At 56.9% G+C, this 27,698-nt stretch overlaps 1 protein-coding gene across 1 annotated transcript; it reads left to right on the forward strand.

The window, feature by feature from the left end:
• Positions 1–439: 439 nt before the first annotated feature.
• ZMYND12 (zinc finger MYND-type containing 12) lies at positions 440–26,295 on the forward strand. Its single transcript, XM_064171745.1, has 8 exons — positions 440–552; positions 1,292–1,433; positions 12,356–12,527; positions 14,754–14,923; positions 20,526–20,648; positions 23,535–23,646; positions 24,833–24,978; positions 26,130–26,295. Exons 1-8 carry the CDS (start codon positions 440–442, stop codon positions 26,247–26,249), a joined length of 1,098 nt encoding a protein of 365 aa, XP_064027815.1. The 3' UTR covers positions 26,250–26,295.
• Positions 26,296–27,698: the final 1,403 nt, after the last annotated feature.

The raw sequence follows: 27,698 nt of genomic DNA on the forward strand, positions 1-27,698 counted from the left end.
CGGCGGTCACGCAGGGCGGGGGGCCGGGGCTGAGGCGGAGGGCGTCGAGCAGCGCGGGCCCGGGCGGCGGCAGGGCGCGGGCCCAGGGGAAGGCGGAGCGGGCGCGGTGCAGGAAGCAGACGCCGTAGCCGGCGCCCACCAGGCGCTCTGCCGAGGCCGCCCCGCGCCGGCCGCTGCTGAAGTTCTCCAGGAAGCGCACGGCGCGCGCCTCCAGCGGCACCTGCGTCCCGCCCGACGTCACCAGCGCCACGCGCCGCCCGCGCGCCGCCTGCGCCGCCGCCCACGCCCGCACGCGCCCCTCCGCCGCCGCCGCCGCCGCAGCCTCCCCCGCGGCCTCCCCCGCGCCGCCGCCGCCGCCCGCCGCCGCCATGCCCGCGCCGCCGCTTCCGCCGGAACCGCCGCCTGCCCCGCCCCCGCTTCCGGCGCCGGCGGCGTCGCCATGGCAACGAGACGCGGCCCGGGCGGGGAGGCCGTGGAGGGGGCCGGGCGCTGCGAGTTGTGCGGGGCCAGGGCGCGGCGCCGCTGCCGCCGCTGCCGCCGCGCCCGCTATTGGTGAGGGCGCCGCGGGATGCGCAGAGACGAGGCAGGGCTGCGGCGGGGATCGGACGCAGGGGTGGGGGTGACCCGGAGGGGCCCGGGGCGAGGCCCGGGAGGGAGCAGTGGGCCCGGGACAGGGCTGGAGAGAGGAGCAGGCCCCGGACAGACCAAGAGGCAGCGCTGGCCCCGCGGCAGGGTTCGCGACACAGAGGCCCGGGGCAGGGATCGCACCCGGGACAGAGCAAGAAGCAGGGAGAAAGTTCAGGACAATGCTCAGGACACAGGGAGGAGGCTCAGGAGGCAGGATGGGGTTCAGCGCCCACGGAGAATGCGCAGGATGAGGTCCAAGAGGCAATGGCAGACCTAGGACAAAGGGACAGGCCCAGGGCAAGGGCTGAGGGACAGGGAAAAGCCTGGGACACAGCCTGGGGCACAGGGATAGGGCAAGAGGCAGGGGCTAGCCTGGGACACAGGGACATAGGCAAAAGGCTGGAGTGGCAGGGACAATGCCTGGGACAAAGCTCAGCAGGCAGGGATGAGGCTCAGGACGTCTGAGTGGTTTAAGAAAGGTTTCAAGGTGCAGGGTGGCAGTGAGTGAGCAGGGCAGCGCTGCCTGCTCCTTCGGGACCGCAGCAGGTGCCCTGTGAGCAGGGCTAAGGGCTGGTGGCTGGTGGGAGGCAGGAAGGCAGCAGGCAGTGACCTCCCCTTGCATCATTTCCTAGCAGACAAATCTCTTCTCCCTCTCTTTGGTTAGTAGTGAAGATCACCAGCAAGCTGACTGGGTTGGTATCCACGAGCTGATATGCCAGCTGCTGGTCCCCACCAGCACATCCCTCTCTGCTCCTCTTTCTGACAAAGAGAGAAAGCATCACACAGAGCAGCTGCTGAAGAGGCAGGTGGGTACAAGGCCAATACAGTCACCCCCCCAGCACGAGCCACTGTGGCTGTGGCCCACACAGCTCTGTTAATAACCCAGGACTTGTGCTGCAGAGCCCTCACCAGCTTTCTTGTCCAAAGAAGGGCAGAAGGCTGGTGAGGGGTCTGGAGAATGGGGCTGGTGAGGAGCAGCTGAGGGAGCTGGAGTTGTTGAGCCTGGAAAAGGCAGACTCAGGAGAGACCTTCTGGCTCTCTGTAGCTCCCTAAGAGGAAGATGGGGTGAGGTGGGGGTTGGTCTCCTCCTAAGGAACATAGAATCAACCAGGTTGGAAGAGACCTCCAAGATCATCCAGTCCAACCTATCCACCAACCTATCCAGTCAACCAGACCATGGCACTAAGTGCCTCATCCAGTCTTTTCTTGAAGATGTGATAGGACAAAAGGAAACTGCCTCAAGTTGCCCCAGGAGAGGTTTAGGTCAGACCTGAGGAACAATTTCTTCCCCAAAAGGTTTGTACAGGCCTGGCCCAGGCTGCCCAGGGCAGTGGTGGAGTCCCCATCCCTGAAGGGGTTTCACAGCCTTGGAGATGTGGTGCTGAGGGCCATGCTTTGGTACTGCCCTGGCAGTGCTGGGCTAAGGGTTGGACTCAATGGTCTGTGCAGTTCTGTGATTCCATGATTCTGTGGAATTAACACTTAGGAGTGCTGCTGGTGAACTTCTGTTAGATCTTTCTTTCCTGTGCCCTGATGTAAAGTGGCATTGGGAGGGCACCTTGCTGGCTGAGCAGTACTTAGCTGCAGAGCTTTAGGGCGTTGTTTGAAACAAAGGCTCTGATAAGAATCATAGAATCACAGAATGGTAAAGGTTGGAAGGGACCTGCAGAGATCACCAAGACCAGCCCCACCCTGCCAGAGCAGGATCACCTAGGACAGGTCACAGAGGAATGCACCCAGGTGGGTTTGGAATGTCTCCAGAGGAGGAGACTCCACAACCTCACTGGGCAGCCTGCTCCAGGGCTCTGCCACCCTCACTCTAAAGAAGTTTCTCTTCATGCTGAGGTGAAATCTTCTGTGTTCAAGTTCCTATCCACTGCTCCTTGTGTTATTGCTGTGCACCACCAAAAAGAGCCTGGCCCCCTCCACTGGACACCCACCCCTCAGATACATTGATCAGGTCCCCTCTCAGCCTTCTCCTCTCCAGACTAACCAGCCCCGAGGCGCTCAGTCTCTCTCCACAGGGGAGATGCTCAAGTTGCCCAGTCATCCTCGTGGCTCTCCATTGCACTCTCTCTAGCAGATCTCTGTCTCTCTTGAACTGGGGAGCCCAAAACTGAAGAATGGAAGCACCTCCTCTCCCATTTGTGAGCCCCTTCTCTTTGTCACAGGCCTGAGCTTCCTGAGGCAGTGGCAGTCGTGGGTCTCCCACCTGGCCAGGTTGTTCATCCAGCATCAGTCTGGAATCCAGCTCAGTTTTGCTTCTTGCAGCTGCTCTCATCCTTCCCTGATGAGAGGGATTCCCCTTCCTCAAAGCAAGGGGGCAAAGAACTGAAGTCCCCTCCCTTTGTTTACCTGGCCAACTTGCAACACCCTCTCCCACTAAGTGCAGTCTTTCATCTCCACTTTCTGGCCTCCTGGGTGGTGCAGATGTGGGGCTGCTTTCCAGCCCCTGTGGTTTGCAGCTCTTTTTATTTGCTGTTTATGGGGTGGCAGGATCTGCTTTTCCACACTTGTTGATAAAATAAAACAACCCACCCAAATACATCTGCTGCTGAAAGTGCTCTTGCCCATAAAATAAACCATCCCCCTATCATTTCAGAACTCCTAATCACAGCCTCCCAGGGCAGCAGAAGAGAGAAAAGGGAGCTGCTGAGCATCAGGCGTTGAGAAGAGCAGCATCAATCCTCTGGAGGGTTTCTGAGGTGGTTTCTGGGCCAGGTGCTGGTGACTGGCTCATCACTGAGGCATTTCTTGAGGGCATTCAGAAAGAAAATCATAGAATTATTTGGGTTGGAAAAGGCCTCTAAGGTCATCCAGCCCAGCCTTCAACCCAACATCACCATGGCCGCTGAACCGTGTCCCCAGGTGCCAGAGCCACACCTCTTTTGAACACCTCCGGGGGCAGTGACTCCACCACCTCCCATGGACCCCTCCCAATCCCTGACCACTGTTTCAGAAAAGAATTTTTCCTTATATCCAACCTAAACCTCCCCTGGTGCACTTGAGGCAGTTTCCTCTCCTCCTGTCACTTGTTCCTAGGGAGGAGAGTCCAACCCCCACCTCACTCCAGCCTTCTGCCAGGGAACTGGCAGAACTTTCAGCTTCCTTTTCTTCAGACTACCCCCCCCACCCAGCTCCCCCAGCTGCTCCTCCCCAGCCCTGTTCTCCAGACCCTACATTCATTGCCCTTCTCTGGACCCAGGAGGTATAACAGTGAGGAAGTCTAACGTGGGTGGAACCACCATAGACAAAAAGTCTGCTTGGTGAAAGTTTGTGACAGGCTGCAGGCAGCAGAATCCTTAGGCTTGTGTGAATTGGCACTGCCACCCTGCTTTGGTTTGGAGAGTCCCATCTGTCTGAAACCCACAGCCAGGAATTTTGGCCAAAGCCCACAGGAGGTCTGTTAGAACAGTGTGGCCTAGAAGCATCAGGGAAAGTGCAAAAGCTTCTTTGTTCCAGGTTGCCTTTAAGTTCAGCTTTTGTTTGTAAAGCCTGCAAAGGCAAAAAGTTCATTTGGTTTCCCTGGGGTGGTGGTGGCAGCTTTTCAGATGGCCTTCCCTGCTTAAATTCCTCCAGGAAACTTCAGCTCCCTGTTGCATGCTGGTTGTTGGGAGCATCTGGTGCTGCATTGCTGCTAGAATCCTCAATGGCAGAATTGTTTGGCTTGGAGAAGCCCTCCAAGATCATCCAGTCCAGCCTCCAGCCCAACACCACCATGGCCCACACTGCCATGGCCACACTTTTCTGGAACACCTCCAGGGATGGGGACTCCACTACCTCCCTGGGCAGCCTGTTCCATATCCCTGACCCTTCCTGCACCAATGAAATTGTTCCTCACAGCCAACCTGAACCTCCCCTGGCATAATTTCAGGACGTTTCATCTCCTTCTATCACCTGATGCTAGGGAGAAGAGACCAACCCCCACCTGGCTCCAGCCTCCTTTCAGGGAGCTGGAGAGAGCAATGAGGTCGCCCCTCAGCCTCTCCAGGCTCACCACCCCCAGCTCCCTCAGCTTCTCCTCCCCAGCCCTGTTCTCCAGACCCTTCCCCTGCTTTGTTGCCCTTCTCTGGACCTGCTCCAGCCCTCAATGTTCTTCTTGGGGTGAGGGTCCAAAACCAACCCCAGAACTCAAGGTGCAGCCTCACCAGCGATGATGTGCAGGTTACAAACAGCCACAGGAGTGGCAGATCAGGAAGCAGTCCTTGATTAGCTGGAAGCTAATCACTTGTTTCAACTGAGTTCTGGGGAAGAGAGCAGGAAGATGGAGCTGGGAGGAGAAGGGAGAGCCTCACCTCCACAGAGGGCACACCAGAGCTGTGCCTGGAAATGAGACCTGGGGTGACTCGTGGCAGAAGTCACAGGGAGCAGCCTCTGGGGTTTTGTTCAGAACAGTTTTATAGGATCTGTGCCAGCCCTGCTGCTGCTTTTGTTCTCTGAACTTTGTCTCCAGCCTACTGAAATAAAAGAGATGAAGGGAACAGTAAGTTCAGAGGCACTTTGCCTTCCTTCTCTCCTAAGAAGGAAATGAGAACAGGGAATCACCTCACTGGTTACCTGCTTGTCTTCAAAGCAAGGCTGCAGCTGCTGCCCCCCAAATGGAGCCTGCCTTGACCTCCAGCAAGGTGTAGAGTGGACAGCACTGGGCCTGAACTGCCCAACAAGTGTTGGAAGGAGCAGTGTGAAGAGGCTGAAACTGTTGTGGTGACTCCATCACATTCTTCTTCACAGAGCTTTTAAAAGGCCTTTGGAGTTCACACAGGATCATACAGGATGTCAGGGGTTGGAAGGGACACAAAGAGCTCATCCAGTCCAACCCCCTGCCAGAGCAGGACCATCCAGTCTAGCTCAGGGCACACAGGAACACATCCAGAGAGGTCTGGAAAGGCTCCAGAGAAGGAGACTCCACAGCCTCCCTGGGCAGCCTGTGCCAGGGCTCTGGGACCCTTCCAGACAAGAAGTTGCCCTTGTGCTGAGCTGGAACCTCCTGTGCTGCAGCTTCCATCCACTGCTGCTTGTCCTGTCCCAGGGAGCAGTGAGCAGAGCCTGTCCCCCCCCCTCCTGACCCCCAGCCCTCAGATGTTTATAAACACTGGATGAGGCACTTAGTGCCATGGTCTGGTTGGCTGGATAGGGCTGGATGCTGGGTTGGACTGGATGATCTTGGAGGTGTCTTCCAACCTGATTGATTCTATGATTGTTTAAATCCCCTCTCAGTCTGCCCAGGGAGGTGGTGGAGTCTGTGCCTGGAGGCCACAGTTATAGACACTGATTCAGTCCCCTCTCAGTCTTCTCTTCTCCAGACTCAGCAGCCTCAGGGCCCTCAGCCTCTCCTCACCAGGCACTGCTCCAGTCCCCTCATCAGCCTCATAGCCTCTGCTGGACCCTCTCCAGCACATCCCTGTCCATCTTCAACTGGGGAGCCCAAAACTGAAGGCACTACTCAAGATGAAGTCTCACCAAGGCAGAGTAGAGGGGGAGGAGAACCTCCCTGCATCTGCTGGACACCCTCTGCTGAATGCCCCCCAGGACCCCATTTGCCCTCCTTGCTCCCAGGGCACTTTGCTGTGCCAGGGATGCTCTCCCCCAGCACTGCCAGGTCCCTCTGCTTGGGGCTGCTCTCCAGCAGTCACCTCCTGCCTGTGCTGCTGCAGTTTATTCTTCCTCCCCAGTGCAGGACTCTGCCCTTGGCCTTGTTGAGCCTCATTTGGTTCCTCTGTGCCCAGCTCTGTCTGCCCAGGGCTCTCTGGAGTCGAGGGAAGAGTCTCCTGGAACCTTCTTCTCGAAGCCTGCCTGTAGGTTTAGGAGGCTGTAGACATTTCTGCTGTGCTTCAGGTGTTTGTTTAGCAGACGCAGGGCTGAGGCTCGGTCCGGCAGGGGCAGCTGGTGCCCGGCAGAGCGCCCTGCGGCCGAGGGAAGGTGGTGGAGCTGCGAGCCAGGAGCTGCTGACTTTCATTCCTCGCCGGCTCCAGAGCTTTGCTGATAGAAATCTGCTGTTGTCAACATCGCCGGGGGGCTGCTGCAGACAGCACCTCCAAGTTTCTGTTTGTGGCACAGCTTCACCTGCCTGCCTGCTGGCAGCTCCCCGCAACCGCCGGGCGCGGGCAGAGATCCAGCCCCCAGCCGGCCGCAGCGTCCTGCCGCGCACCGCCGGGCACCGGCCCCGGCTCACCCCTGCCTGCCCTCGCCTCGCACCTCCTCCCCAGGCACATCGGGGTTCTGCTGCTGGCAGGGAGTCAGTGAAGGCGGCCCCAAACTGCAAGTGCGTTCCCAACCCCTTGCTCCCACCCAGAGCAGAGTTGGGGTCCTCAGCCTCCCCCAAGCCCCAGCTAGGGGGGCACTGCGTGGGGGCATCTTCAGAGAAGCCTCTGTGATGGCAGCAGCCGTGAGAGCAGCCCCAGAGCCTGCAGATATGGAGGCGTGGGGCTAGGGGTGAGAGGAAAGCCAGCGTGGGGCCAAAGCCAGCGACCCCCCCCCCAGGCCTGGAACTGCACAGATGTAACTATGCAGTGCTGCAGGGCCTCTGTTGCCTCCTGCCCTTTCTTCTCCTCCTGGGAGCGGTGCGAGCCAACCTACTGCTCACCCTCACTGCAGGCGTTTGGAGCCTGTCCATGCCGTGGGAAGCAGCCATAATCCTGTTGACAAGGAGTCAAAAAAGAAGGCTGCTGAGCTCCAGCACCTCCCCAGGTCACAATCTGCTTGGTGCCCACACACCAAAGCCAGCAGCAGCCCCAGCAGAGGAGGCATGGCATGGGCAGAAAAGGCAACCTGCTCAATAACAGCTTTTGGTGCTCCTTGCCCCAGCCTGTGCTGGTGCTGTCCTGGGCACCACAGGCTCCTCCAGCAGGGCTTGGCTTTGGTGTCATTTTCACCCTCCACATGCTGGTGGCTCAGTGACAGGAGAGGGTTGGCCACTGTGTTCTCTTGGCTCTCTGTGCTGAGGCAGAGCACTGTCACTCTCATGTGGCTGCTTTGACACAGCTCTGCAGGGAAGGACCTGGGAGTGCCAGGGGACAAGTTAGTCATGGGCCAGCAATGCGTCCCTGTGGCCAAGAAGCAAATGGTCTCCTGGGGTACAGGAAGAAGAGTGTGGCCAGCAGGTCACAGAGGGAGCTTTTTCCTCCCCCTCTATTCTGCCCTAGAGTAGACCTGGGTCCAGTTTTGAGCTCCCCAGCTCAAGACAGAATTGGGCTGGAGAGAGTCCAGGGGAGGCTGCAAAGCTGCTGAGGGGCCTGGAGCAGCTCTGTGAGGAGCAAAGGCTGAGAGCCCTGGGGCTGAGAGCCTGGAGATCAGCAGCCCCAGAGGGGATCTGATCAATGCTCAGCAAGAGCTAAAGGACCTGTGGGGAGCAAGAGGCTGGGGCCAGACTCTTCTCAGAGGTGCCCAGGGACAGGGCAAGGGGCAATGGACACAAAGTGGAACCCAGGAGGTTGCACCTGAGCAGGAGGAGAAAATTCCTTGGTGTGAGGGTGCTGGAGGCCTGGAGCAGGCTGCCCAGAGAGGTTGTGGAGTCTTCTCAGAAGAGCTTCCAAACCCACCTGGATGTTGTGATCCTGGGCAAGCTGCTGTGGGTGCCCTGCTTTAGCAGGGGAGTTGGACTGGATGATCTTCAGAGGTCATTTCCAACCCCCACCATTCAGAAGCAGGAAAGCTAAGCTGTCACTCCTCAGCCAGGATGTCCCCTGTGCTCAGCTGGGATCTCCAGGAAACACTCACAAGCTGTCCTTGAGCTTCCCTGTCCCTGGGCTGTTGCATCACCCAGGCCATGACTCTCTCTGCCTCTCTCTAAGCACTTAGGCTGAGCGAAGTGCCAAAGCCTGGCCTCCAAAAGCACTGGGATTTGGTTGCACAGCTGGAAGGCAGGAGGCAATACGGAGGTGAAATGCTGCTTTCTGCACAGACCTGCCCCTGCCTCCTAGCAAGAGTGAGTGCCTCGCTGACTTACCCTGGCAGCAGTGCCAGGCACACCAGCAGCAAGGTTTCTTTCCAGGCAGCTTTCCCACTGCAGCACTTGTGTGAGTAACCAGCAGAGAAGTGTTGGGAGCTGGCAGTGCTGGAAGCAAGGAGGAGCAGCTGGAGAAGCGTCCTGGCTGTGCTCCGCTGGCAGCCCTCGGCACGCCGCAAGGGCACAGCTGCCCGCAGCTCTTGGCAGCCAGCAGGCATTCAAAGGCAGGGACGTTTGTGGAGCTGCTGAGCAGGTCAGGTGCTGCAAAGGGTGGAAAGACCAACTGTGGTGAGGACTGCGAGGAGCATGTATGGGAAGCAGATCCTGACCACAGACAGAAGCTGCAGAAGCTGCTTGGGCGCCGGAGCCGGCTGGGGCGGTGGACACGCAGGAGAGAGAAGCTGTGCTGGAGGCAGCTCTGAGCTGGACTCACTTTGGAGACTCCACACTCGCAATACCCAGCGCAGAGCTGGCCAGGAGAGGGTGTGAGGAGGCTGCAGGGCCATGTGAGTGAGCTCTCCTCACTTCCAGACCGCGTCTCCTGCAGCTGGAGCTGTGCCATGCTGGCACCAGCCTGGCAAAGCCTCTGCTCCGCTGCCTGCTGTGAGTCACGGCAGAGCTCCCCCACGGGCCCCTGTCTGAGCTTTCCCCGGGTCTTGTGATGATCATTTTCTGTGCTTCACAGCTCCCATTCCACAGCCTTATTAGCCCTTGTAAAGGATTCTTCAGCTCATAAGACACCACATGACCCGAGAAGATGGCCAAAGCTGCTCCTGCTGGAGGGAGCAGTGCAGGCCAGGCTCTGGTGGCACAGCCTGGACTCCCTTCCTCAGTTACAGGCACGAAGAGCAGCACAGCCCTTGTGGTCTGCAAACTTGAATGTAAAGGGAGATTATGCAGAACATAGAATCCAGCAGGCTGAAGAGAGCTCCAAGCTCATCCAGTCCAACCTAGCACCCAGCCCTGGCTAACCAACCGGACCATGGCACTCAGTGCCCCAGCCAGGCTTGGCTTCAACACCTCTGTTCTGTCTGCTCAACAAGTTTGCTGATGACATCAAACTGGGAGGCTTGGCTGAGACAGCTGCAAGCTGTGCTGCCATCCAGAGAGCCCTGGGCACAGAGCTGGGCACAGAGGAACTAAATGAGGCTCAACAAGGCCAAGGGCAGAGTCCTGCACCTGGGGAGGAAGAATAAACTGCAGCAGCACAGGCAGGAGGTGACTGCTGGAGAGCAGCCCCAAGGAGAGGGAGCTGTGAGTGCTGGGGGAGAGCATCCCTGGCACAGCAAAGTGCCTGGGAGCCAAGAGGGCCAGTGGGGTCCTGGGGGCATTCAGCAGAGGGTGTCCAGCAGATGCAGGGAGGTTCTCCTCCTCCTCTACTCTGCCTTGGTGAGACTTCATCTTGAGTAGTGCCTTCAGTTTTGGGCTCCCCAGTTGAAGATGGACAGGGATCTGCTGGAGAGGGTCCAGCAGAGGTCTGTGAAGATGATGAGGGGACTGGAGCAGTGCCTGGTGAGGAGAGGCTGAGGGCCCTGGGGCTGCTGAGTCTGGAGAAGAGAAGACTGAGAGGGGATTGAATCAGTGTCTATAACTATATTATCCTGTGACCTCCAGGCACACAGACTCCACCACCTCCCTGAGCAGCCCATCCCAATGCCAATCACTCTCTCTGCCAAGAGCTTCCTCTTAACATCCAGCCTGAACCTGCCCTGGCACAGCTTGAGGCTGTGTCCCCTTGTTCTGTTGCTGCTTGCCTGGCAGCAGAGCCCAACCCCACCTGGCTACAGCCTTCCTTCAGGTAGTTGTAGACAGCAATGAGCTCTGCCCTGAGCCTCCTCTGCTGCAGGCTGCACACCCCCAGCTCCCTCAGCCTCTCCTCACAGGGCTGTGCTCCAGGCCCTTCCCCAGCCTTGCTGCCCTTCTCTGGGCACCTTCCAGCACTTCAACATCTCCCTTAAACTGAGGAGCCCAGAAGTGGAGACATCACTCAAGGTGTGGCCTGACCAAACGTGCCCAGGTGGCCAAGAATGCCACCAGCATCCTGGCCTGGCACAGCAAGAGTGTGGCCAGCAGGACCAGAGCAGGGATTGTCCCTTGAACTGGGCTCTGGTGAGGCCACACCTCAAATCCTGGGTGCAGTTTTGGGCTCCTCACTCCAAGGAGGGCATTGATGGGCTGGAATTTGAGAGATTCTCTAGCACCCTCCTCAGGGTGTTGTCCAGGTGAGCACATCCAGTGACCAGCCCATGCAGCTCCAGGTGAGCACATCCAGTGACCAGCCCATGCTGCTCCAGGTGAGCACATCCAGGGACCAGCTCATGCTGCTCCAGGTGAGCACATCCAGTGACCAGCCCATGCTGCTCCAGGTGAGCACATCCAGTGACCAGCTCATGCTGCTCCAGGTGAGCACATTCAGTGACCAGCTCATGCTGCTCCAGGTGAGCACATTCAGTGACCAGCTCATGCTGCTCCAGTTGAGCACATCCAGGGACCAGCCCATGCTGCTCCAGGTGAGCACATCCAGTGATCAGCCATGCTGCTCCAGGTGAGCACATCCAGGGACCAGCCCATGCTGCTCCAGGTGAGCACATCCAGTGACCAGCCCATGCTGCTCCAGGTGAGCACATCTAGTGACCAGCTCATGCTGCTCCAGGTGAGCACATCCAGTGATCAGCCATGCTGCTCCAGGTGAGCACATTCAGTGACCAGCTCATGCTGCTCCAGGTGAGCACATCCAGTGACCAGCTCATGCTGCTCCAGTTGAGCACATTCAGTGACCAGCTCATGCTGCTCCAGTTGAGCACATCCAGTGACCAGCCCATGCTGCTCCAGTTGAGCACATCCAGTGACCAGCTCATGCTGCTCCAGTTGAGCACATCCAGGGACCAGCCCATGCTGCTCCAGGTGAGCACATCCAGTGACCAGCCCATGCTGCTCCAGGTGAGCACATCCAGGGACCAGCCCATGCTGCTCCAGGTGAGCACATCCAGTGACCAGCCCATGCTGCTCCAGGTGAGCACATCTAGTGACCAGCTCATGCTGCTCCAGGTGAGCACATCCAGTGATCAGCCATGCTGCTCCAGGTGAGCACATCCAGGGACCAGCCCATGCTGCTCCAGGTGAGCACATCTAGTGACCAGCTCATGCTGCTCCAGGTGAGCACATCCAGTGATCAGCCATGCTGCTCCAGGTGAGCACATCCAGTGATCAGCCCATGCTGCTCTACTGCGTCCTCCTGCACACCTGCCTAAGCAAGATGGAATCTTTCTGATCCTCACTCCAAGGAGGGCATTGAGAGGCTGGAATGGCTCCAGAGAAGGGCAACAAAACTGGTGAAGGGTCTGGAGCAGAAGTCTGAAGGAACTGTGATTGTTCAGCCTGAAATGGGGGAGGCTGAGGGAGACCTTTTGGCTCTCTACTTCTCCCTGAAAGGAGGTTGGAGCTGGGTGGGGGTTGGTCTCTTCCTACTAACAAGCGATGGGATGAGAAGAAATGGCCTTAAGTTGCCCCAGGGGAGATTTAGGTTGGACATGAGGAACAATTTCTTCCCCTTGAGGGCTGTCAAGGCCTGGCACAGGCTGCCCAGGGCAACAGTGGAGTCCCCATCCCTGGAGGAGTTTCAGAGCCAAGGAGATGTGGTGCTGAGGGCCATGGTTCAGTGGTGCCCTGGCAGTGCTGGGCTCAGGGTTGGACTGGATGACCTCAAAGCTCTCTTCCAACCAAAACATGGTTTTCTTTCTCCTCACTCTTGGCTGACTCTGTCCCATTCCTGTCTCCTGGCAGAAGCTGATCCTGGGCCTGGCAAGCAGCAGAGCCCAGCAGCTGGTGCTGGAGGGCAAGCCCAAGGAGGCTGAGCCTGCAGCTCTGTGTGCCCTGCGCTTCAGCACCCAAGTGTACGGCTCCGGCTCCGTGCAGCTGGTGCCTGCTTACATCACCTTGGCCGAGCTCTGCAGGGGTAAGCATTGTCTAGGAGGATTGCTGGCAGGGGCAGGGCCTCCCAGCACTCAGGTTTCTGGTTTCCTTTTGCCATGTATCAGGAAAGGACCAGTGCCTCCTCTCTACCCTGCCCGGCCTCAAGGGCATGCCAGAGTGGTTGGAGAAGTCACACCCCCCCCCCCTCAGAAGCACTCAGGGGTGATGAAAGAGCAGAGACAGCAAAGGAAATGTTTTCTCTCTCTCTACCAATTCCCACTTTGAAACTCTCTTCCTGTATGGCTTCCTGGGACTCTCAACAGTGCTAAATTCATTCGTGGATTCATAGAACCATGGAATGGTTTGGGCTGGAAGGGACCTCAAAGCTCATCCATCTCCAACCCCCTGCCATGGGCAGGGACACCTCCCACCAACCCAGCTTGCTCCAGGCCTCATCCAGCCTGGCCTTCAACACCTCCAGGCAGGGAGCATCCTTAGGGTCCCTGGGCAGCCTGTGCCAGTCTCTCCACACTCTCACTCTCAACAATTTCTTCCTCACCTCCACTCTCAGTCTCCCCTCTCCCAGCTCAAAGCCATTATCCTCATCCTGGCACTCCCAGTCCTTGTCACAAGTCCCTCCCCAGCTCTCCTGGAGCCTCTTCAGGTACAGAGGGTGGTTGGTTGCTCTTGTAGCAGGGAGCCAGCAAAGGCTCCAGAGGCTGCTGCATCTGAGGAACATCTCTGTTCATCCCCAAAGTGCTGCAAACCTCCCTGGCTGTGCAAACCCTGCCAGTGCACAGAGCCTCAGGCCACAGCAGGCTGTAAGTCATCACCAGCACCGGGCACAGGAGGGCTCTGCAGCCAGCACTGTGCTGTCTGGGCACAGGAGGGCTCTGCTGCCAGCACTGTGCTGTCTCCAGGCTCGGCGTGAGTGGGGAGTGAGGGAAGGGGAAAAAAAATGCCATGAGTAATCCTGACAAGTGCTGGGTGGCTGCCTGGAGCTGACCTGCTGGGAACACTCTGTCAGAGAGTGTCAGCTGGGAACTGGGTCCTGAGCAGAGGTGACCTCAGGAGGGAAGTCACAGAACCCTGGAATGGTTTGGGTTGGAAGGGACCTTAAAGATCATCCAGTTCCAGCCCCCTGCCATGGGCCTGGCCTTCAAGACTTTGAGGGCTGAGGCAGCCACAGTGCCTCTGGGCAGTTCCAGTGTCTCACCACCCACACAGTAAAGAATTTATTCCTAATGTCCAATCTGAATGTGCCCTGCTCTAGTTTAAAGCCATTGCCTCTTGTCCTGTCACCACAGCCCTTTCTAAACAGTCTCTTCCCAGCTCTCATGTAGCCCACTTCAGGTACTGGCAGGCTGCTCTAAGGTCTCCCTGGGGCTTTCTCTTCTCCAGGCTCAACAACCACAACTCTATGTCACAGGCTCACAGATATCAGGGGTTGGAAGGGACACAAAGAGCTCATCCAGTCCAACCCCTGCCAGAGCAGGACCATCCAATCTAGCTCAGGGCACACAGGAACACATCCAGACAGGCCTGGAAAGGCCCCAGAGAAGGAGACTCCTCAACCTCTCTGGGCAGCCTGTGCCAGGGCTCTGGGACCCTTCCAGGCAAGAAGTTCCCCCTTGTGCTGAGCTGCAACCTCCTGTGCTGCAGCTTCCATCCATTGCTGCTTGTCCTGTCCCAGGGAGCAGTGAGCAGAGCCTGGCCCCCCCTGCTGACCCCCAGCCCTCAGAGAGTTACAGACATTGATTCAATCCCCTCTCAGTCTTCTCTTGCCCAGACTGAGCAGCCCCAGGGCCCTCAGCCTCTCCTCACCAGGCACTGCTCCAGTCCCCTCCTCATCCTCGTAGCCTCTGCTGGACCCTCTCCAGCAGATCCCTGTCCCTCTTCACCTGGGGAGCCCCAAACTGAAGGCACTACTCAAGATGAGGTCTCAGCAGGGCAGAGTAGAGGGGGAGGAGAACCTCCCTGCATCTGCTGGACACCCTCTGCTGAATGCCCCCCAGGACCCCACTGGCCCTCTTGGCCACCAGGGCACTTTGCTGTCCCCACAGGAGAGGTGCCTCAGCCCCCTGATCATCTTTGTGACCTTACTCCCAACCCTCTCCAACATCAACATGTCCTGATCGTGCTGGGGGCTCCAGAGCTGGGGGTGCACAGCCCAGGCCTGCATCTCACACTGCTGCAGGGGGAAGCAGCCAGAGTTCAGTAAACTCCTGCAGAATGAATCCTTCTCCTGCTTGTTGCTGTGTCCTTTCAGACGGTGGTGACCTCCAGCAGGCAGCCAAGTATCTAAGCCAAGCCCACTGGATTGTCCTCAGCACCCCAGGCTGCAGTGCTGCCCTCCAGGCTCTGCTCTGTCGCCATCTGGGGCTTCTCTGTGCTGCCCAAGGAAGCTTTGAGCAGGCTCTGTACCACCTGAGCCATGAGGTGAGCAACTCACGCCCAGAAACACTTCCATCTTATTTCCTTCTCTATCAGACACTCCCAGCTCGACAGCAGAACCCCAGACCTGCCATCCTGATTCTAGGGGACACACCACAGGCAATCAGACAATCCTCCAATTGCATCGGGAGGGACCTCAAGGATCAGCCAGGTCCAACCCCCATGCCATGGGCAGGGACACCTCCCACTGGACCAGGATGTCTGAGGCCTCATCCAGCCTGGCCTTGAGCACCACCAGGCTTGGAGCTTCCACAGCATCTCTGGGCAGCCTGTTCCAATGTCTCAGCACCCTCATGGGAAAGAGCTTCTTCCTCCTGTTGAATCTCTGGCCAGCCTCTTCCAGTTTGAGGCTGTCACTCCTCGTCCTGTCACTCCAAGCCTTTGTCGAGTCCTTCTGCAGCTCTCCTGCAGCAGAACTTCCTCCTCATGTCCAACCTAAACCTGCCCTGCTCCAGTGTCAAACCATTGTCCCTTGTCCTGTCTCTGCAGCCCCTTCTCACCTTTCCTTCTCTGTGCCTTTGCTGCATCTGCTCAGAAGTTTGTGGCTCAGCTTTGTTGTGCAGAGCTGAGCAGACTCCTGCCCCAGCCTGGTGTGGTTGCCTTTTATTCCCCAGCTGAGTTACTCTCTGCTGGCTGCTTTGCCTTGTGCTTCTCTGCCAGACAGTGCCTCGAGTGCCATTTAACTGCTTCAGTGTCAGCAGCACCTTCTGAGAGACTTCTGGCTTGGAGCAGAGGAGGCTCAGGGCAGAGCTCATTGCTGTCTGCAGCTGCCTGAAGGGAGGCTGTAGCCAGGTGGGGTTGGGCTCTTCTCCCAGGCAACCAGGGCCAGAAGAAGGGGCCCCAGGCTGAAGCTGTGGCAGGGCAGGTTGAGGGTGGATGTTGTTAGGAAGTTGTTGTCAGAGAGAGTGATTGGCACTGGAATGGGCTGCCCAGGGAGGTGGTGGAGTCTGTGTGGCTGGAGGTGTTGCAGCCAAGGCTGGCTGGGGCACTGAGTGCCATGGTCTGGTTGGTTGGGCAGGGCTGGGTGCTAGGCTGGGCTGGCTGAGCTTGGAGCTCTCTGCCAACCTGCTTGGTTCTGTGATTCTATGATTCTGAGAAGGACTTAAAGTGCCAGGATGAGGACAATGGCTTTGAGCTGGGAGAGGGGAGACTGAGACTGGAAATGAGGAAGAAATTCTTTGCAGTGAGGGTGGGGAGAGACTGGCACAGGTTACCCAAGGAGGCTGTGGCTGCCTCCTCACTTCATGTGTTGAAGGCCAGGTTGGATGAGGCCCTGAGCAAGTTGTGCTGGTGGGAGGTGCCCCTGCCCATGCAGGGGGTGGAACTGAATGATCTTTAAGGTCCCTTCCCAGCCAGCCCATTCCATGGTCCTGTGCTTCTCCCCGATTTGATGATTTCAGCCTCCAGAGAGGTGTGTCCAGCCGGAGGCAGCCCCCTCTAGCCGTGTCCCCGAGGATGCTGTGCCTGTCACTCGATCCCCCACAGGCATGAGCTCCACCACAGCCTATTTATGTCTGGCACGGACTAAATTTACCAGGTGCAGGGTGATGGTCACCCCTCTGTGTAACCCGAGAGCAGCTTTGTGTGGGTGTGAATGATGGCAGGCAGCTCGGCAGCCAGAGCCTTGCTATTCTAATAGCACTGACTGCCTTGGCTTGGAAGGGACCTTTAAAGGTCAGCAAGTCCAAACAGAACACAGAATGGGTTGGCTGGGAAGGGACCTTAAAGTTCATCCAGTTCCAACCCTCTGCCATGGACAGGGACACCTCCACCAGCCCAGCTTGCTCATGGCCTCATCTAACCTGGCCTTGAGCACCTCCAGGGAAGAGGCAGCCACAACCTCCCTGGGCAACCTGTGCCAGTCTCTCCCCAGCCTCACTGGAAAGAATTTCTTCCTCCACTCTTAATCTCATTTCTTCCAGCTTCAATCCACTCCCCCCACCCTGTCACTCCCAGCCCTTGTCAGAAGTCCCTCCCAGCCTGCTTGCAGCCCTCTTTAGATACTGGCATACAAACCACCCTGCCATTGCTTGCTCTGCTTTGGGGCATGTGTGGTGCCCCTGGGAAGAATCTGGGAGGGATTCCACCAAATTTCCCGGGATTCCCCCAGCAGTTCAAAGGTTTTCATCCACAGTTATAGCTTCTTCTACAAAACTTGCTGGAAGGGTCCCAGAGCCCTGGCACAGGCTGCCCAGGGAGGTTGTGGAGTCTCCTTCCCTGGAGCCTTTCCAGGCCTGTCTGGATGTGTTCCTGTGAGCCCTGAGCTAGACTGGATGGTCCTGCTCTGGCAGGGGTTGGACTGGATGAGCTCTTTGTGTCCCTTCCAACCCCTGACCTCCTCTGAGCCTGTGAACTTGGAAGTTTCCCATCAAACTGGGGGAGGAGGGCACCACATTTTTTGAGGTCCTTCTAAAGCATTTGTAGGTTTTTACCACCAAATTTGGGGTCTTTTCCCACCAGAATTTTTTTTGTGGGGGGAGGTTCACCAAATTTTGAGGTTCCCCTAAAAGTGTGGAGGTTGCCCACCAAATCCCAGGTGCTTTGCCTCCAAACTTTGAGTTTCTCCTAGACCTGGAGTCTTCCCCAGCACACTTTGGTGTTTTCCTCCAAGTCTGGAGTTTCTCTTTAAAAATTCAAAGCTTTCCCACCAGATTTTGGGTCTTTCCCACCACATTTTTTGATGTTTTCCTCCCAATTTTTGGTCCTCCTAAAGCATTTGGAGACTTCCCCATCACATTTGTGATCTTTTCCACCAAATGTTGAGGTTTTGATCAAAACCTGGAGGTTTTCCACCAAAATTTGGGGGATTCCTCCACATTTTGGGTGTTTTCTACTACATTTTGAGGTTCTCTTAAAAATTTAGAGCTTCTCCTAATAATATTTTGAGGTTTTCTACCAAATTTGAGGAGGTTTCCCACCAACTATTGAGGTTCTCCTAAAAAAAGGGGGGTCTTTTCCACCAGCTTTGGTGGGGTTTCCCCCATCATTTGGGAGCTTTCTACCAAATTTTGTGGTTCCCTTGGAGGCTTTCCACCAAATTTGGAGTCTTTTCCACCACATATTTGTTGTCAATGCCAACTGATGGCATTGACCTGGCCCTGAGCAAGGCCTTTGGCACTGTCCCACACCACATCCTGGTCTCCCACATGGGTTTGATGGGTAGGCCACTGGATGGATGCAGAACTGGCTTGATGGCTGCACTCAAAGAGTGGCTCAATGGGTCCATGGCCAAGTGCAGGCCAGTGACAAGCAGAGTCCCTCAGGGATCAGTCCTGGCACCAGTCTTGTTCAACATCTCTGTGGGTGCCATGGGCAGAGGCACTGAGTGCAGCCTCAGCAGGTTTGCTGCCCACACCAAGCTGTGTGGTGCAACAGCCAGGCTGGAGGGCAGGATCCATGCAGAGGGAGCTGGGCAGGCTGCAGAGGTGGGCACAAGCCAAGCTCAGGAGGTTCAACAAGAGCAAGGGCAAGGTCCTGCAGCTGGGTCGGGGCAATTCCAAGCACCAATCTAGGCTGGGCAGTGCCAGGCTGGAGAGCAGCCCTGAGCAGAGGGACTTGGAGGTGCTGCTGGAGGAGAAGCTCAGCAGGAGCCAGCAGTGTGCACTTGCAGCCCAGAGAGCCAAGCAGAGCCTGGGCTGCAGCAGCAGCAGTGTGGCCAGCAGGGCCAGGGAGGGGATTCTGCCCCTCTGCTGTGCTCTGCTCTGCTCTGCTGAGACCCCACCTGGAGTCCTGCATCCAGTTCTGGAGCCCCTGGGACAAGAGGGCTGTGGAGATGCTGGAGAGTGTCCAGAGCAGGGCCAGGAGGATGCTGAGAGGCTGCAGCAGCTCTGCTGTGAGCACAGCCTGAAAGAGTTGGGGCTGTGCAGGCTGGAGCAGAGGAGGCTCCCAGGGGACCTTCTTGTGGCCTGCCAGGATCTGAAGGGGGCTACAAAAAAGCTGGGGAGGGACTTTTGAGGCTGTGAGGGAGTGACAGGACTGGGGGGGAATGGAGCAGAGCTGGAGGTGGGGAGAGTGAGGCTGGAGGTGAGGAGGAAGTTGTTGAGCAGGAGAGTGGTGAGAGGCTGGAATGGGTTGCCCAGGGAGGGGGTTGAGGCCCCATGGCTGGAGGTGTTTGAGGCCAGGCTGGCTGAGGCTGTGGGCAGCCTGCTCTAGGGTAGGGTGTCCCTGGGCATGGCAGGGGTTGGCACTGCCTGCTCCTTGTGCTCCCTTCCAGCCCTGCCTGATTCTGTGATTCTACATTTTGATGTTCTAAAAATGTGGAGGTTCTCCTAAAACTTTGGAGGGTTTCTGCCAAATTCCAGGCAATTTTCCACCAAATTTTGAGTTGCTCCCCAAAAATGTGGAGGTTTTTCCACCAAGTTCAGGGTCTTTCCCACCACATATTTGTTGCTTTCCACCAAATTTTGATATTCTCCTAAAAAATTGGAGGTTTCCCACCAAATTTTGTGTTTAAAAAAGAAAATTGGAGGTTTTCCCACCCAATGTGGGGTCTTTTCTGCCTCACATTTGTTGCTTGCCAGCAAATTTGGAGCTTCTCCTAACAGATTTGGAAGTTCTCCTAAAATTTTGGAAGTTTTCCACCAAATTTTGAGTTTCCCAAAAGAAATTTGGAAGGTCTTCCACCCTATCTGGAGTCTTTTCCACCACCTATTTGTTGCTTTCCACCAAATCTGGAAGGGTCTTCTAAAAATCTGGAGGTTTCCTACCAAATTCCAGGCAATTTTCCTCCAAATTTTGACTTCCCTCCCCCCAAAATTGGAGTTTTTTCCACCCAATTTGAGGTCTTTTCTGCATTGTATTTGTTGCTTTCTGCCAAATTTGGAGGTTCTGCTAGAAAATGGGAGGGTGTCCTAAAACATGTGGAGGGTCTCCTAAAAAATATGAAGGGTCTCCTAAAACCTTTGAGGGCTTCCTGCCAAATCTGAGGAGGTTTCCCCCTGGATTTTCATCTCCTCCTAAACAACGTGGAGGCTCTCCAGCCCATTTGGAGAGGCTTTCATCCAGATGTGGGGGTCTGCCTTTAGGGAGCTCCCCCCCTGGTTCTTTAGGCACCTGGCAGGACATCAGGTAATGCTTTTCTGCTAATTAGCAGGTCCCTGGCGCACGTCAGAGCAGCCCAGAGCTGCCTGAGCCTTGGCTGCCTGTCAGACCTGCTGAGAGTCACACGCCCGCTGGGAATAGCTGGAATGCTTCGCTGCCCTCCCACTCCCCCGGCCCGGCTGGGGCTTTGGTGGGGGAGAAATGGGCACCGCAGGCAGGGCTGCAGAGCTGGGAAGCAGCAGCGGGTTGAGGCCTCATGATTCCTGCAGGAGAAGAGGTGGGAAGCCTGCCCCCTGCTCCAGCTGGGATCAGGTGCTTCTGTCCCAGCGAGCAGAGGCTTGGGGCTTTGTGCTCCTTGGCATTACCCCCGACTTCAGCTCGTGTAGTGGCACAGTGCCAGGGGCAGTCAGGTGTAAGCAGTGCCTTGCTCACACGGGGCAGGGAGGAATCCTTCTCCTGAGCCCCTAAGGGGAAGTCTCCCCAGGTTTGCTGGGAGCATGAACCTCCTCCCTCTTGTTTTGTTGTTCTTTTCAACTTCTCATTTCAGGTCTACCTCACAAGTTCCCTGTTTGGACCAAGATGTGTTGAGGCCTCTGGAGGGTACTTCCACATGGCCAATGTTTACCTTCAGCAGAACAAACTGGAGGTAGCAGACTCTCTCTATGCCAAGGTTGGTAAGGCCCAAGGTCATCCTCCAGCTACTTCTCAGGCTTTCTCTGTGCTCTTTCTGCTATTTCTCATGTCCCTGGCTGCCTTTCGTGTGCTGGTGACATATCAGCTGCCAGCACTGCCTGTAGGATCCATCTCAGAAGCCCTTCTCATGCTTCAGCGTTGCTCTGAGTTAAGATCAGGAGAGATCAAATCTGTATTGGTGTGAAAAATGGTTCTTGATGTTGTTCTAGTGGGAGGTGCCCCTGCCTGTGGCAGGAGGGTTGGAACAAGATGAACTTTAAGGTCCCTTCCCACCCAAACCATTCTGTGATTCATAGACAAATAAAACTGTTTGAAAGGGACCTTAAAGATCATCCAGTTCCAAGCCACTGCCATGGCCAAGGACATCTTCCACTAGCCCAGGTTGCTGGAGACCTCGAACGCCTCCAGGGAGGAGGTAGCCACAGCCCTTCCCATTGCAAAGTCTTTGCAAAGCTATTGCAAGCCCATTGCAGACTCAAGCCTCTTACAAGTCAAATGCCAGCTCACTGTGAGCCCCTTTCTACTCACTGCAAATCTTGGAAGCCCACTGCAAACCATTTGCAAACCCATTGCAAACCATTTGCAAACACATTGCAAACCATTTGCAAACCCATTGCAAGCCCCTTTCAAGCCTAGTTCAAGTCCACTGCAACCTCCTTGTGCAAACCTGTTGCAAGGCTGTTGCAAGGTCATCATAAACTTGCTGTAAGCCCATGGCAAAGCTGTTAGAAGCTTGTTGCAAAGCTCACTGAGCCCTCACTGCCAGATCCTGGCTGTTCTCAGCTCTGTCCCTCTCTACCACAGAAGCCACCAAGCCTCCAGCTCCCTGGTCCCCATCTCCAGTTGACTTTTCTTTAATGAAGCTCTTCCCACTGGGAAAATGAGGGATGTGGGAAAGCTCAAGGAGCAAACATCCATAGAATCACAGAATGGTTTGGGTGGGAAAAACCCTCCAAGAGCATCCAGTCCAACCAGCAACCCAACCCCACCATGGCCACTAAACTATGTCCCCAAGTGCCACGGCCACACATTCCTTGATCACCCCCAGGGGTGGGCACTGCAGCACCTCCCTGGGCAGCCTGTGCCAGTCCCTGGCCACTCTCAGTGCAGAAGTAGTTCCTCATGTCCAACCTAAAGCTCCCTTGGGCTCCTCTTGTCCTATCTCTTGTTTCTTGAGAGAAGATACCAAGCCCTGGTCTGCACCAGCCTCCCTTCAGGGAACTGTAGAGACCAACAGAGAGAATCATAGAATGGGTTGGGTTGGAAGGGAGCTCAAGGATCAGCCAGTTCCAACCCCCTGCCATAGGCAGGGACACTTCCCACTAGAACAGGTCACTCAGGGGCTCATCCAACCTGGTCCTGAGCACTTCCAGGGAGGTTGTGGAGCACAGAAGCACCTCAACCTGTGCCAGTCTCTCACCAGAGCTTGTGCAGAGTGTGGCCAAGGGGTTTCCATGGCCAGGGAGGAGCTGCTGAGCAACAGGAGGACACAAACAAGCCGCTCAAAACACTGAGCCTGGCAATCCATAGAGAGTCCTCCTGATGAAGTGTGGCCAGAAGGGAGCAGCAGGCAGAGGCAGTGGTGGCTACCTGATGGCTCTAAGGACTGCAAGAATCATCCAGGTTGGGAAAAAACCCTCAGGATCACCAAGGCCAACCTAGATCCCTGCTCTACAGGATTCACCTTAAACCATAGACCCAAGCACCACATCTGAACCACCCTGAAGCACATCCAGGGTGGGTGACTCCACCTGCTCCCTGGGCAGCTCATCCCAGTCCCTGACCACTCTGCCCCTGAGAAACTGTACCTCTCAAGGGCACAAACTGTCTACAACTACCTGAGGGGTGGTTGTAGCCAGGAGGAGGTTGCTCTCTTCTCTCAGGTGGCCAGCACCAGAACAAGAGGACACAGCCTCAGGCTGTGCCAGGGGAGATTTAGGCTGGAGGTGAGGAGAAAGTTCTTCACTGAGAGTCATTGGACACTGGAATGGGCTGCCCGGAGAGGTGGTGGAGTCGCCGTCCCTGGAGCTATTCAAGGCAGGACTGGACGTGGCACTTGGTGCCATGGTCTGGCCTTGAGCTCTGTGGTAAAGGGTTGGACTTGATGATCTGTGAGGTCTCTTCTAACCTTGGTGATACTGTGATGCTGTGATACTGTGAAAAGGCTGGAAGCCCTCTGCTGTGTGGCCAGGCTGGTAGAGTTGGGCTTGTTCAGCCTGGAGAAGAGAAGGCTTCAGGGAGACCTTCTGGTGGCCTTGCAGAGCTTCAAGGGGACAGTCAGAAATCTGGAGACAGACTTTTAGGCAGGACCTGTTGTGCCAGGCCAAGGGGTGGTGGTTTGGAACTAAAAGATGGAGACTGAGAGTGGAGAAAGGGGAGAAATGTTTGCCCCTGAGGGTGGTGAGAGCCTGGCCCAGGTTGCCCAGAGGTGGGAGCTGCCCCACAGCTGGCACCATTGCAGGTGAGGCTGTTTGGGGCTCTGAGCAATCTGCCCCAGGTGCAGCTGCCCCTGCTGGGGTTGGACTGGATGAGCTTTACAGGTCTCTTCCCACCCAAACCCCTGTGGGATTCTGTGACTTGGGCAGCTCTGGCAGCTGTACAAGCTGCCTCCATTCCCCTCCCAGACTTCCACTCAGTCTGCCTTTGCTTGATAATCTCATTGGATTTGTTCAGGTTTGCTGCCTACCAACAGCCAGGCGGAGAAGTGGCAGAAGAGAGGTCAGGTGCAGCCTGCTCCTGGCACAGCTGGCACTGCAGCTGGCGTGGCGGGGCTGGGCATTGCAGCAGCCATTGTTTACAGAACAACCTGTTGCTCAATGCCCTGCATTCATGCAGGAGAAATAATTCATTTGCTTCCTGGTAGGTAAGCAGCCTCTGGCATGGCTTTCTGGTGAGGTCACTGCAGGCACAGCCGAGAAATGCCAGGTCACAACCGGAAATGTCTGCGCTCAGCGAGGCCGAGGGAGCCCCTCTGAGTAAGTGCCAAGGGCTGTGCAGAGCTGCGTGGAAGTTGGGGTGTAAGGGATCCATCCAGCCTCTGGGGCATGGCTGTGTGCTGAGGTTTGCCTGGGATATCCTTGGAGCAAACTGGATGTGGACCACAGCATCACAGAGTTGGTTTGGTTGGCAAAGCCCTCTCAGAGCATCCAGCCCAACCATTCTCGAGCTCTGCCAAGGCTGCCTCCAACCCACGGCCCTCAGCACCACATCTCTGCAGCTCTGAAACACCTCCAGGGATGGGGATTCAAACCCCTCCCTGGGCAGCCCATGCCAGGCTTTGAGAACCCTTTCTGTGAAGAAGTTTCTTCTAATCTCCAACCTAAACCTCTCCTGTTGCAACTTGAGGCCATTTCCTCTTGTCCTGTCCCATGTTCCTTGGGAAAAGATCCCAACCCCCACCTGGCTCCAGCCTCCTCTCAGGGAGTTGTAGAGAGCCAGGTCTGCCCTCAGCCTTCTTTTCTTCAGGCTCAGCAACCCCAGGTCCCTCAGCTGCTCTTCACCAGACCTGTTCTCCAGCTTTGTTGCCTTTCTCTGGACATGGTCCTGCTCCTCAGTGTCCTCCTTAGAGTGAGGATCAGAAGGATTCCATCCTGCTTAGGAGGCTGTGCAGCTCTGTCTCCAGAGCAGGAGGGCACAGTGGAACAGCATGGGCTGATCACTGGATGTGCTCATCTGGACAACACTGAGGAGTGGAGCTGGGGACCCTCTCCCTGGGCTGTAAAGGTGCCCATGGGTGGCACTGTCCTGAGCTCCACTGCAGGCTGGCCAGGCCTTGCTGCTTGGCTTCTTGAGTGGGTAAAGAGCATTGCCAGGGAAGAGAAACGAGTGGGGAAGTCTCATCCCCTGGTGCTGCCTCCAGCAACAACTGCTGCAGTAGGAACCACACCAAGACAGGGCTACAGGAAACCATCTCAGGTTGTGAGAGGAGGACAAAGGTGCTCTTGTCTCCCATTGCTGTGACTCCATGTCCTCACCAAGAGCCAATCACCAGAGTGACTGCTGGGGTGAAAAGATACCTGGTGATGGGTGTGGAATTTGCATGGAGCTGGGACACCACGGGAAGGTGGTAGTGGAAAGGCTCTGATGTCTGGAGGAGATAAAGGGCCAGCTGAAGACGTTCTCTTACACCCACCCTCCCAACACCTTCTGCTCTCCGTGCAGCTGCAGCCCAGCAAGCAGAAGGGGTCTGGCTGCTGACAGCAGTGTTGGGCATCCGCGGGCAGGACCCCATGCAGAAGCCCGAGGAGACTGCCAGGACTCTGCATGCTCTTGCCATGCTCCACTACCTGGCACAGGACTTTCCAAAGGTGAGTTGTCTCTGCTGGCAGGGTCAGGAGCTTTGCCCCATGCCAGGAACCAGCTGCCTCCCTTCACCGGGCACCTCTCCTGCGCCCATCACAGTCTTGCAGCACTGGATGCCTGCAAAGCTGCTCTGCCTGGAGCCATCTCCACTGGCAAGGCTCAGAAATCCCATTGGATCTGGTCTGGTCTCTGCCATGAGCCACATTTTCTGGGTTCATCCTTACCTGGAATATCCCAGCAGTGCAGCTGCCTTTAGCCATCCAGGCAGGCAGCAGGATGTGGGCCTTGCACTGAGCTGGACTCCTGCACTTCCCATCTGGCTGCTGTGGGTTCACTCGGCTAGACCCTGGAATTCAGTTGGAATTTGCACCTCTCTGGTTTGTGGCTAAAAGTTCCAGCTGTGACTGATGGCTTCAGAGGGCCCTGTTGGTGAGACCCTCACCAAGACTGCCCAGAGAGGTGGGAGATGCCCATCCTGGAACCATTCCAGGTGAGGTTGTTTGGGGCTCTAAGCAACCTGCTCTAGGTGCAGATGTCCCTGCTGGCTGCAGGGCACTGGACTGAATGGTCTCTGGGTGGATCTTTAAAGGTCACTTCCCACTCAAACCTGTCCCTGACTGACTCCAGGAGGAGGTGCAGAGCAGAGACCACCTGCAAAAAGGCCTCTGTGTTGGGCTGAGCTCTCCAAAGCCCAAATTCCTTCTGCCCATGTTTGGGAGAGTGAAAACAGAGACCACTGCTGGTCCTTTGTGGTGTCAGTGAGTGCTTGGGAGACACAAGGAAGCAAATCAGAGCAAAGGCAAAGCTTTCTGATTGTGAGAACATCCAGGCCCTGGGAGAGCTACCCAGGGGCTTCAGTCCAGAGCCACTGAGGCTGCGTTCTCCTGCAGCAGCTTTGGGAGCATCCAGAGGAGCTGCTGCAGGAGGCAGGTGGTGATGCTCTGCAGCGTGGTGGGGACAGGGGCAGTAATCCCCCACTCTGCACCGCTGGGGCCTCACCATGGCATCTGCTGGCAGCTTTGCAAAGCAGCTTGTCCAGGTCACCCTCTGGAGCTGGAGCCAGGAGCTGCCCCTGTGCCGCTGCCGCGGGGCTTTAACCACCTCTGCAGAAGAGCAGAGCTCCTGCCAGCTCTGTGCCGTTTCTGTCTGGTTTCAGGCACAGGAGGTGGGGATGCAAGCCTGGGACCTGGTGAAGCAGCTGCCCCTGCACCACTCCGGAGAAGCCATCCAGCGTTTGTTGGAGCTGATCTCCTCCAAGCTCTCCTGCACCAAATAAAAGCCTTTGTCTGCCAGAGCCAGGCCTGAGCTCTGGGGATCTCTTTTGCTGGGCTGCTGCAAACGAGAAGTGATACCAGTCCCGAGTCCTTCCTGCTGCCACCCTGCCTCAAATCTGCTCTTTTCCACCTCCAGGAGTCTGGAAATGTAACCATTTTGGGACGGGTTCATTTCCAGGCACTGCTCAGCCTCTGTGACCCGACAGGGAGCAGCAAGGAGGGTGGGGAAGGAGGGCAGGAGCAGCCCCCTCACTGCCAGCCATTACCCGGTGATTAGCTAATGATCAATCATTATCTAATGACCGATGGACAAGCAAACAGCCTCTCGGTCCTCGCATTGTCTGGCCAGAAGCTAAGGCCAGCTGAGGTCTCTTCACTACCGGTTTCCTCAGCTGGCCTCTCACTTTGATAAGGGAGGTCCTGGGGAGGGCTGTGGGAGGGACACAGAGAAGGTCCTCTCTGCCCATCCGCCCTGCTTGGCTGTCGCCTGCTGCCCAGGACCTGCCTGGGTGTTGCACCTCCCTGCAGTGCCCTTCACATCTGTGTCCTCTCTTCCTGCAGAGCTTTGGAGGAGTCCTGGAGCTGCAGGCAGCGAGGGACTCCTCTGCTCCAGCAGTGGAAGAGCCACGAGAGCAGCGTGAGGGAGCAGCAGCAGTCCTGAGGGAAGGAGTGAGAAGGCCAAAGAGCTCCAGTCAGAGCTGCTGACCCCAGGGAGCCCTGGGCCCTCATGGCTGCGAGCTCAGCAGCCTCTGTCCCATGAGCTCCAGCGCCAGCCTCTGGAAGAAGGAGTCCCTTGTGCCACCTCCTGCAGGGACCTCCACCCAGCACACTGCCAAGCCTCAGCTCCCGCAGGAGAGCGGAGGAGCCAGGCAGGGCAGGAGGGTGTGCGGGGAACAATGCAGGAGAGGAGGCAGGAAGGGCCAGGAGCTGAGCTGGGTGCAGGCACCAGGGCATGTGACAGCCTCCCACAGCTGGGGCAGGGGTGAAGGGAAGCTCCTGCTGCAGAGGGCTGAGCCCAGCTGAGCTCTAAGCCTAAGGATTTGTGCTCATGGTTCATTGCCTCCTGGGCTGGGATGGAGCTGAGCTCTCCTCAACTGCCTCGTCCTGCTGCAGCTGAGCAGTCGGAAAGGCTGGGGGCTGCTGGCCAAGGGGAAGCCACCGCTGCAGGCGGTGCTCAGTGACACGGCCTGGGGTGGAGTGATCACAGCAGGAAACAGGCTCAGGGGAAGAGGTGGGAGAGCTCCAAATGCTCCCACGGGAGACACTGGTGGGAACATCCACCCTCAGCAGGACCTCAGCAGGTCCCCCAGTTGGCTGGAAGCAGCAAGCCTGTGGGGTGGAGAATGCTGGAGGAGGAGGGGGCACCGGGGACAGCACTTCTTGGCACAGTGCCTCAGGGCATGGAGGATTCGGGTCACGGTGGCCTGGGATTTGGAGCTGCAGTGGTAATC

Source organism: Pogoniulus pusillus, chromosome 36, assembly GCF_015220805.1.
Source record: "Pogoniulus pusillus isolate bPogPus1 chromosome 36, bPogPus1.pri, whole genome shotgun sequence".
NCBI lineage: Eukaryota > Metazoa > Chordata > Aves > Piciformes > Lybiidae > Pogoniulus > Pogoniulus pusillus.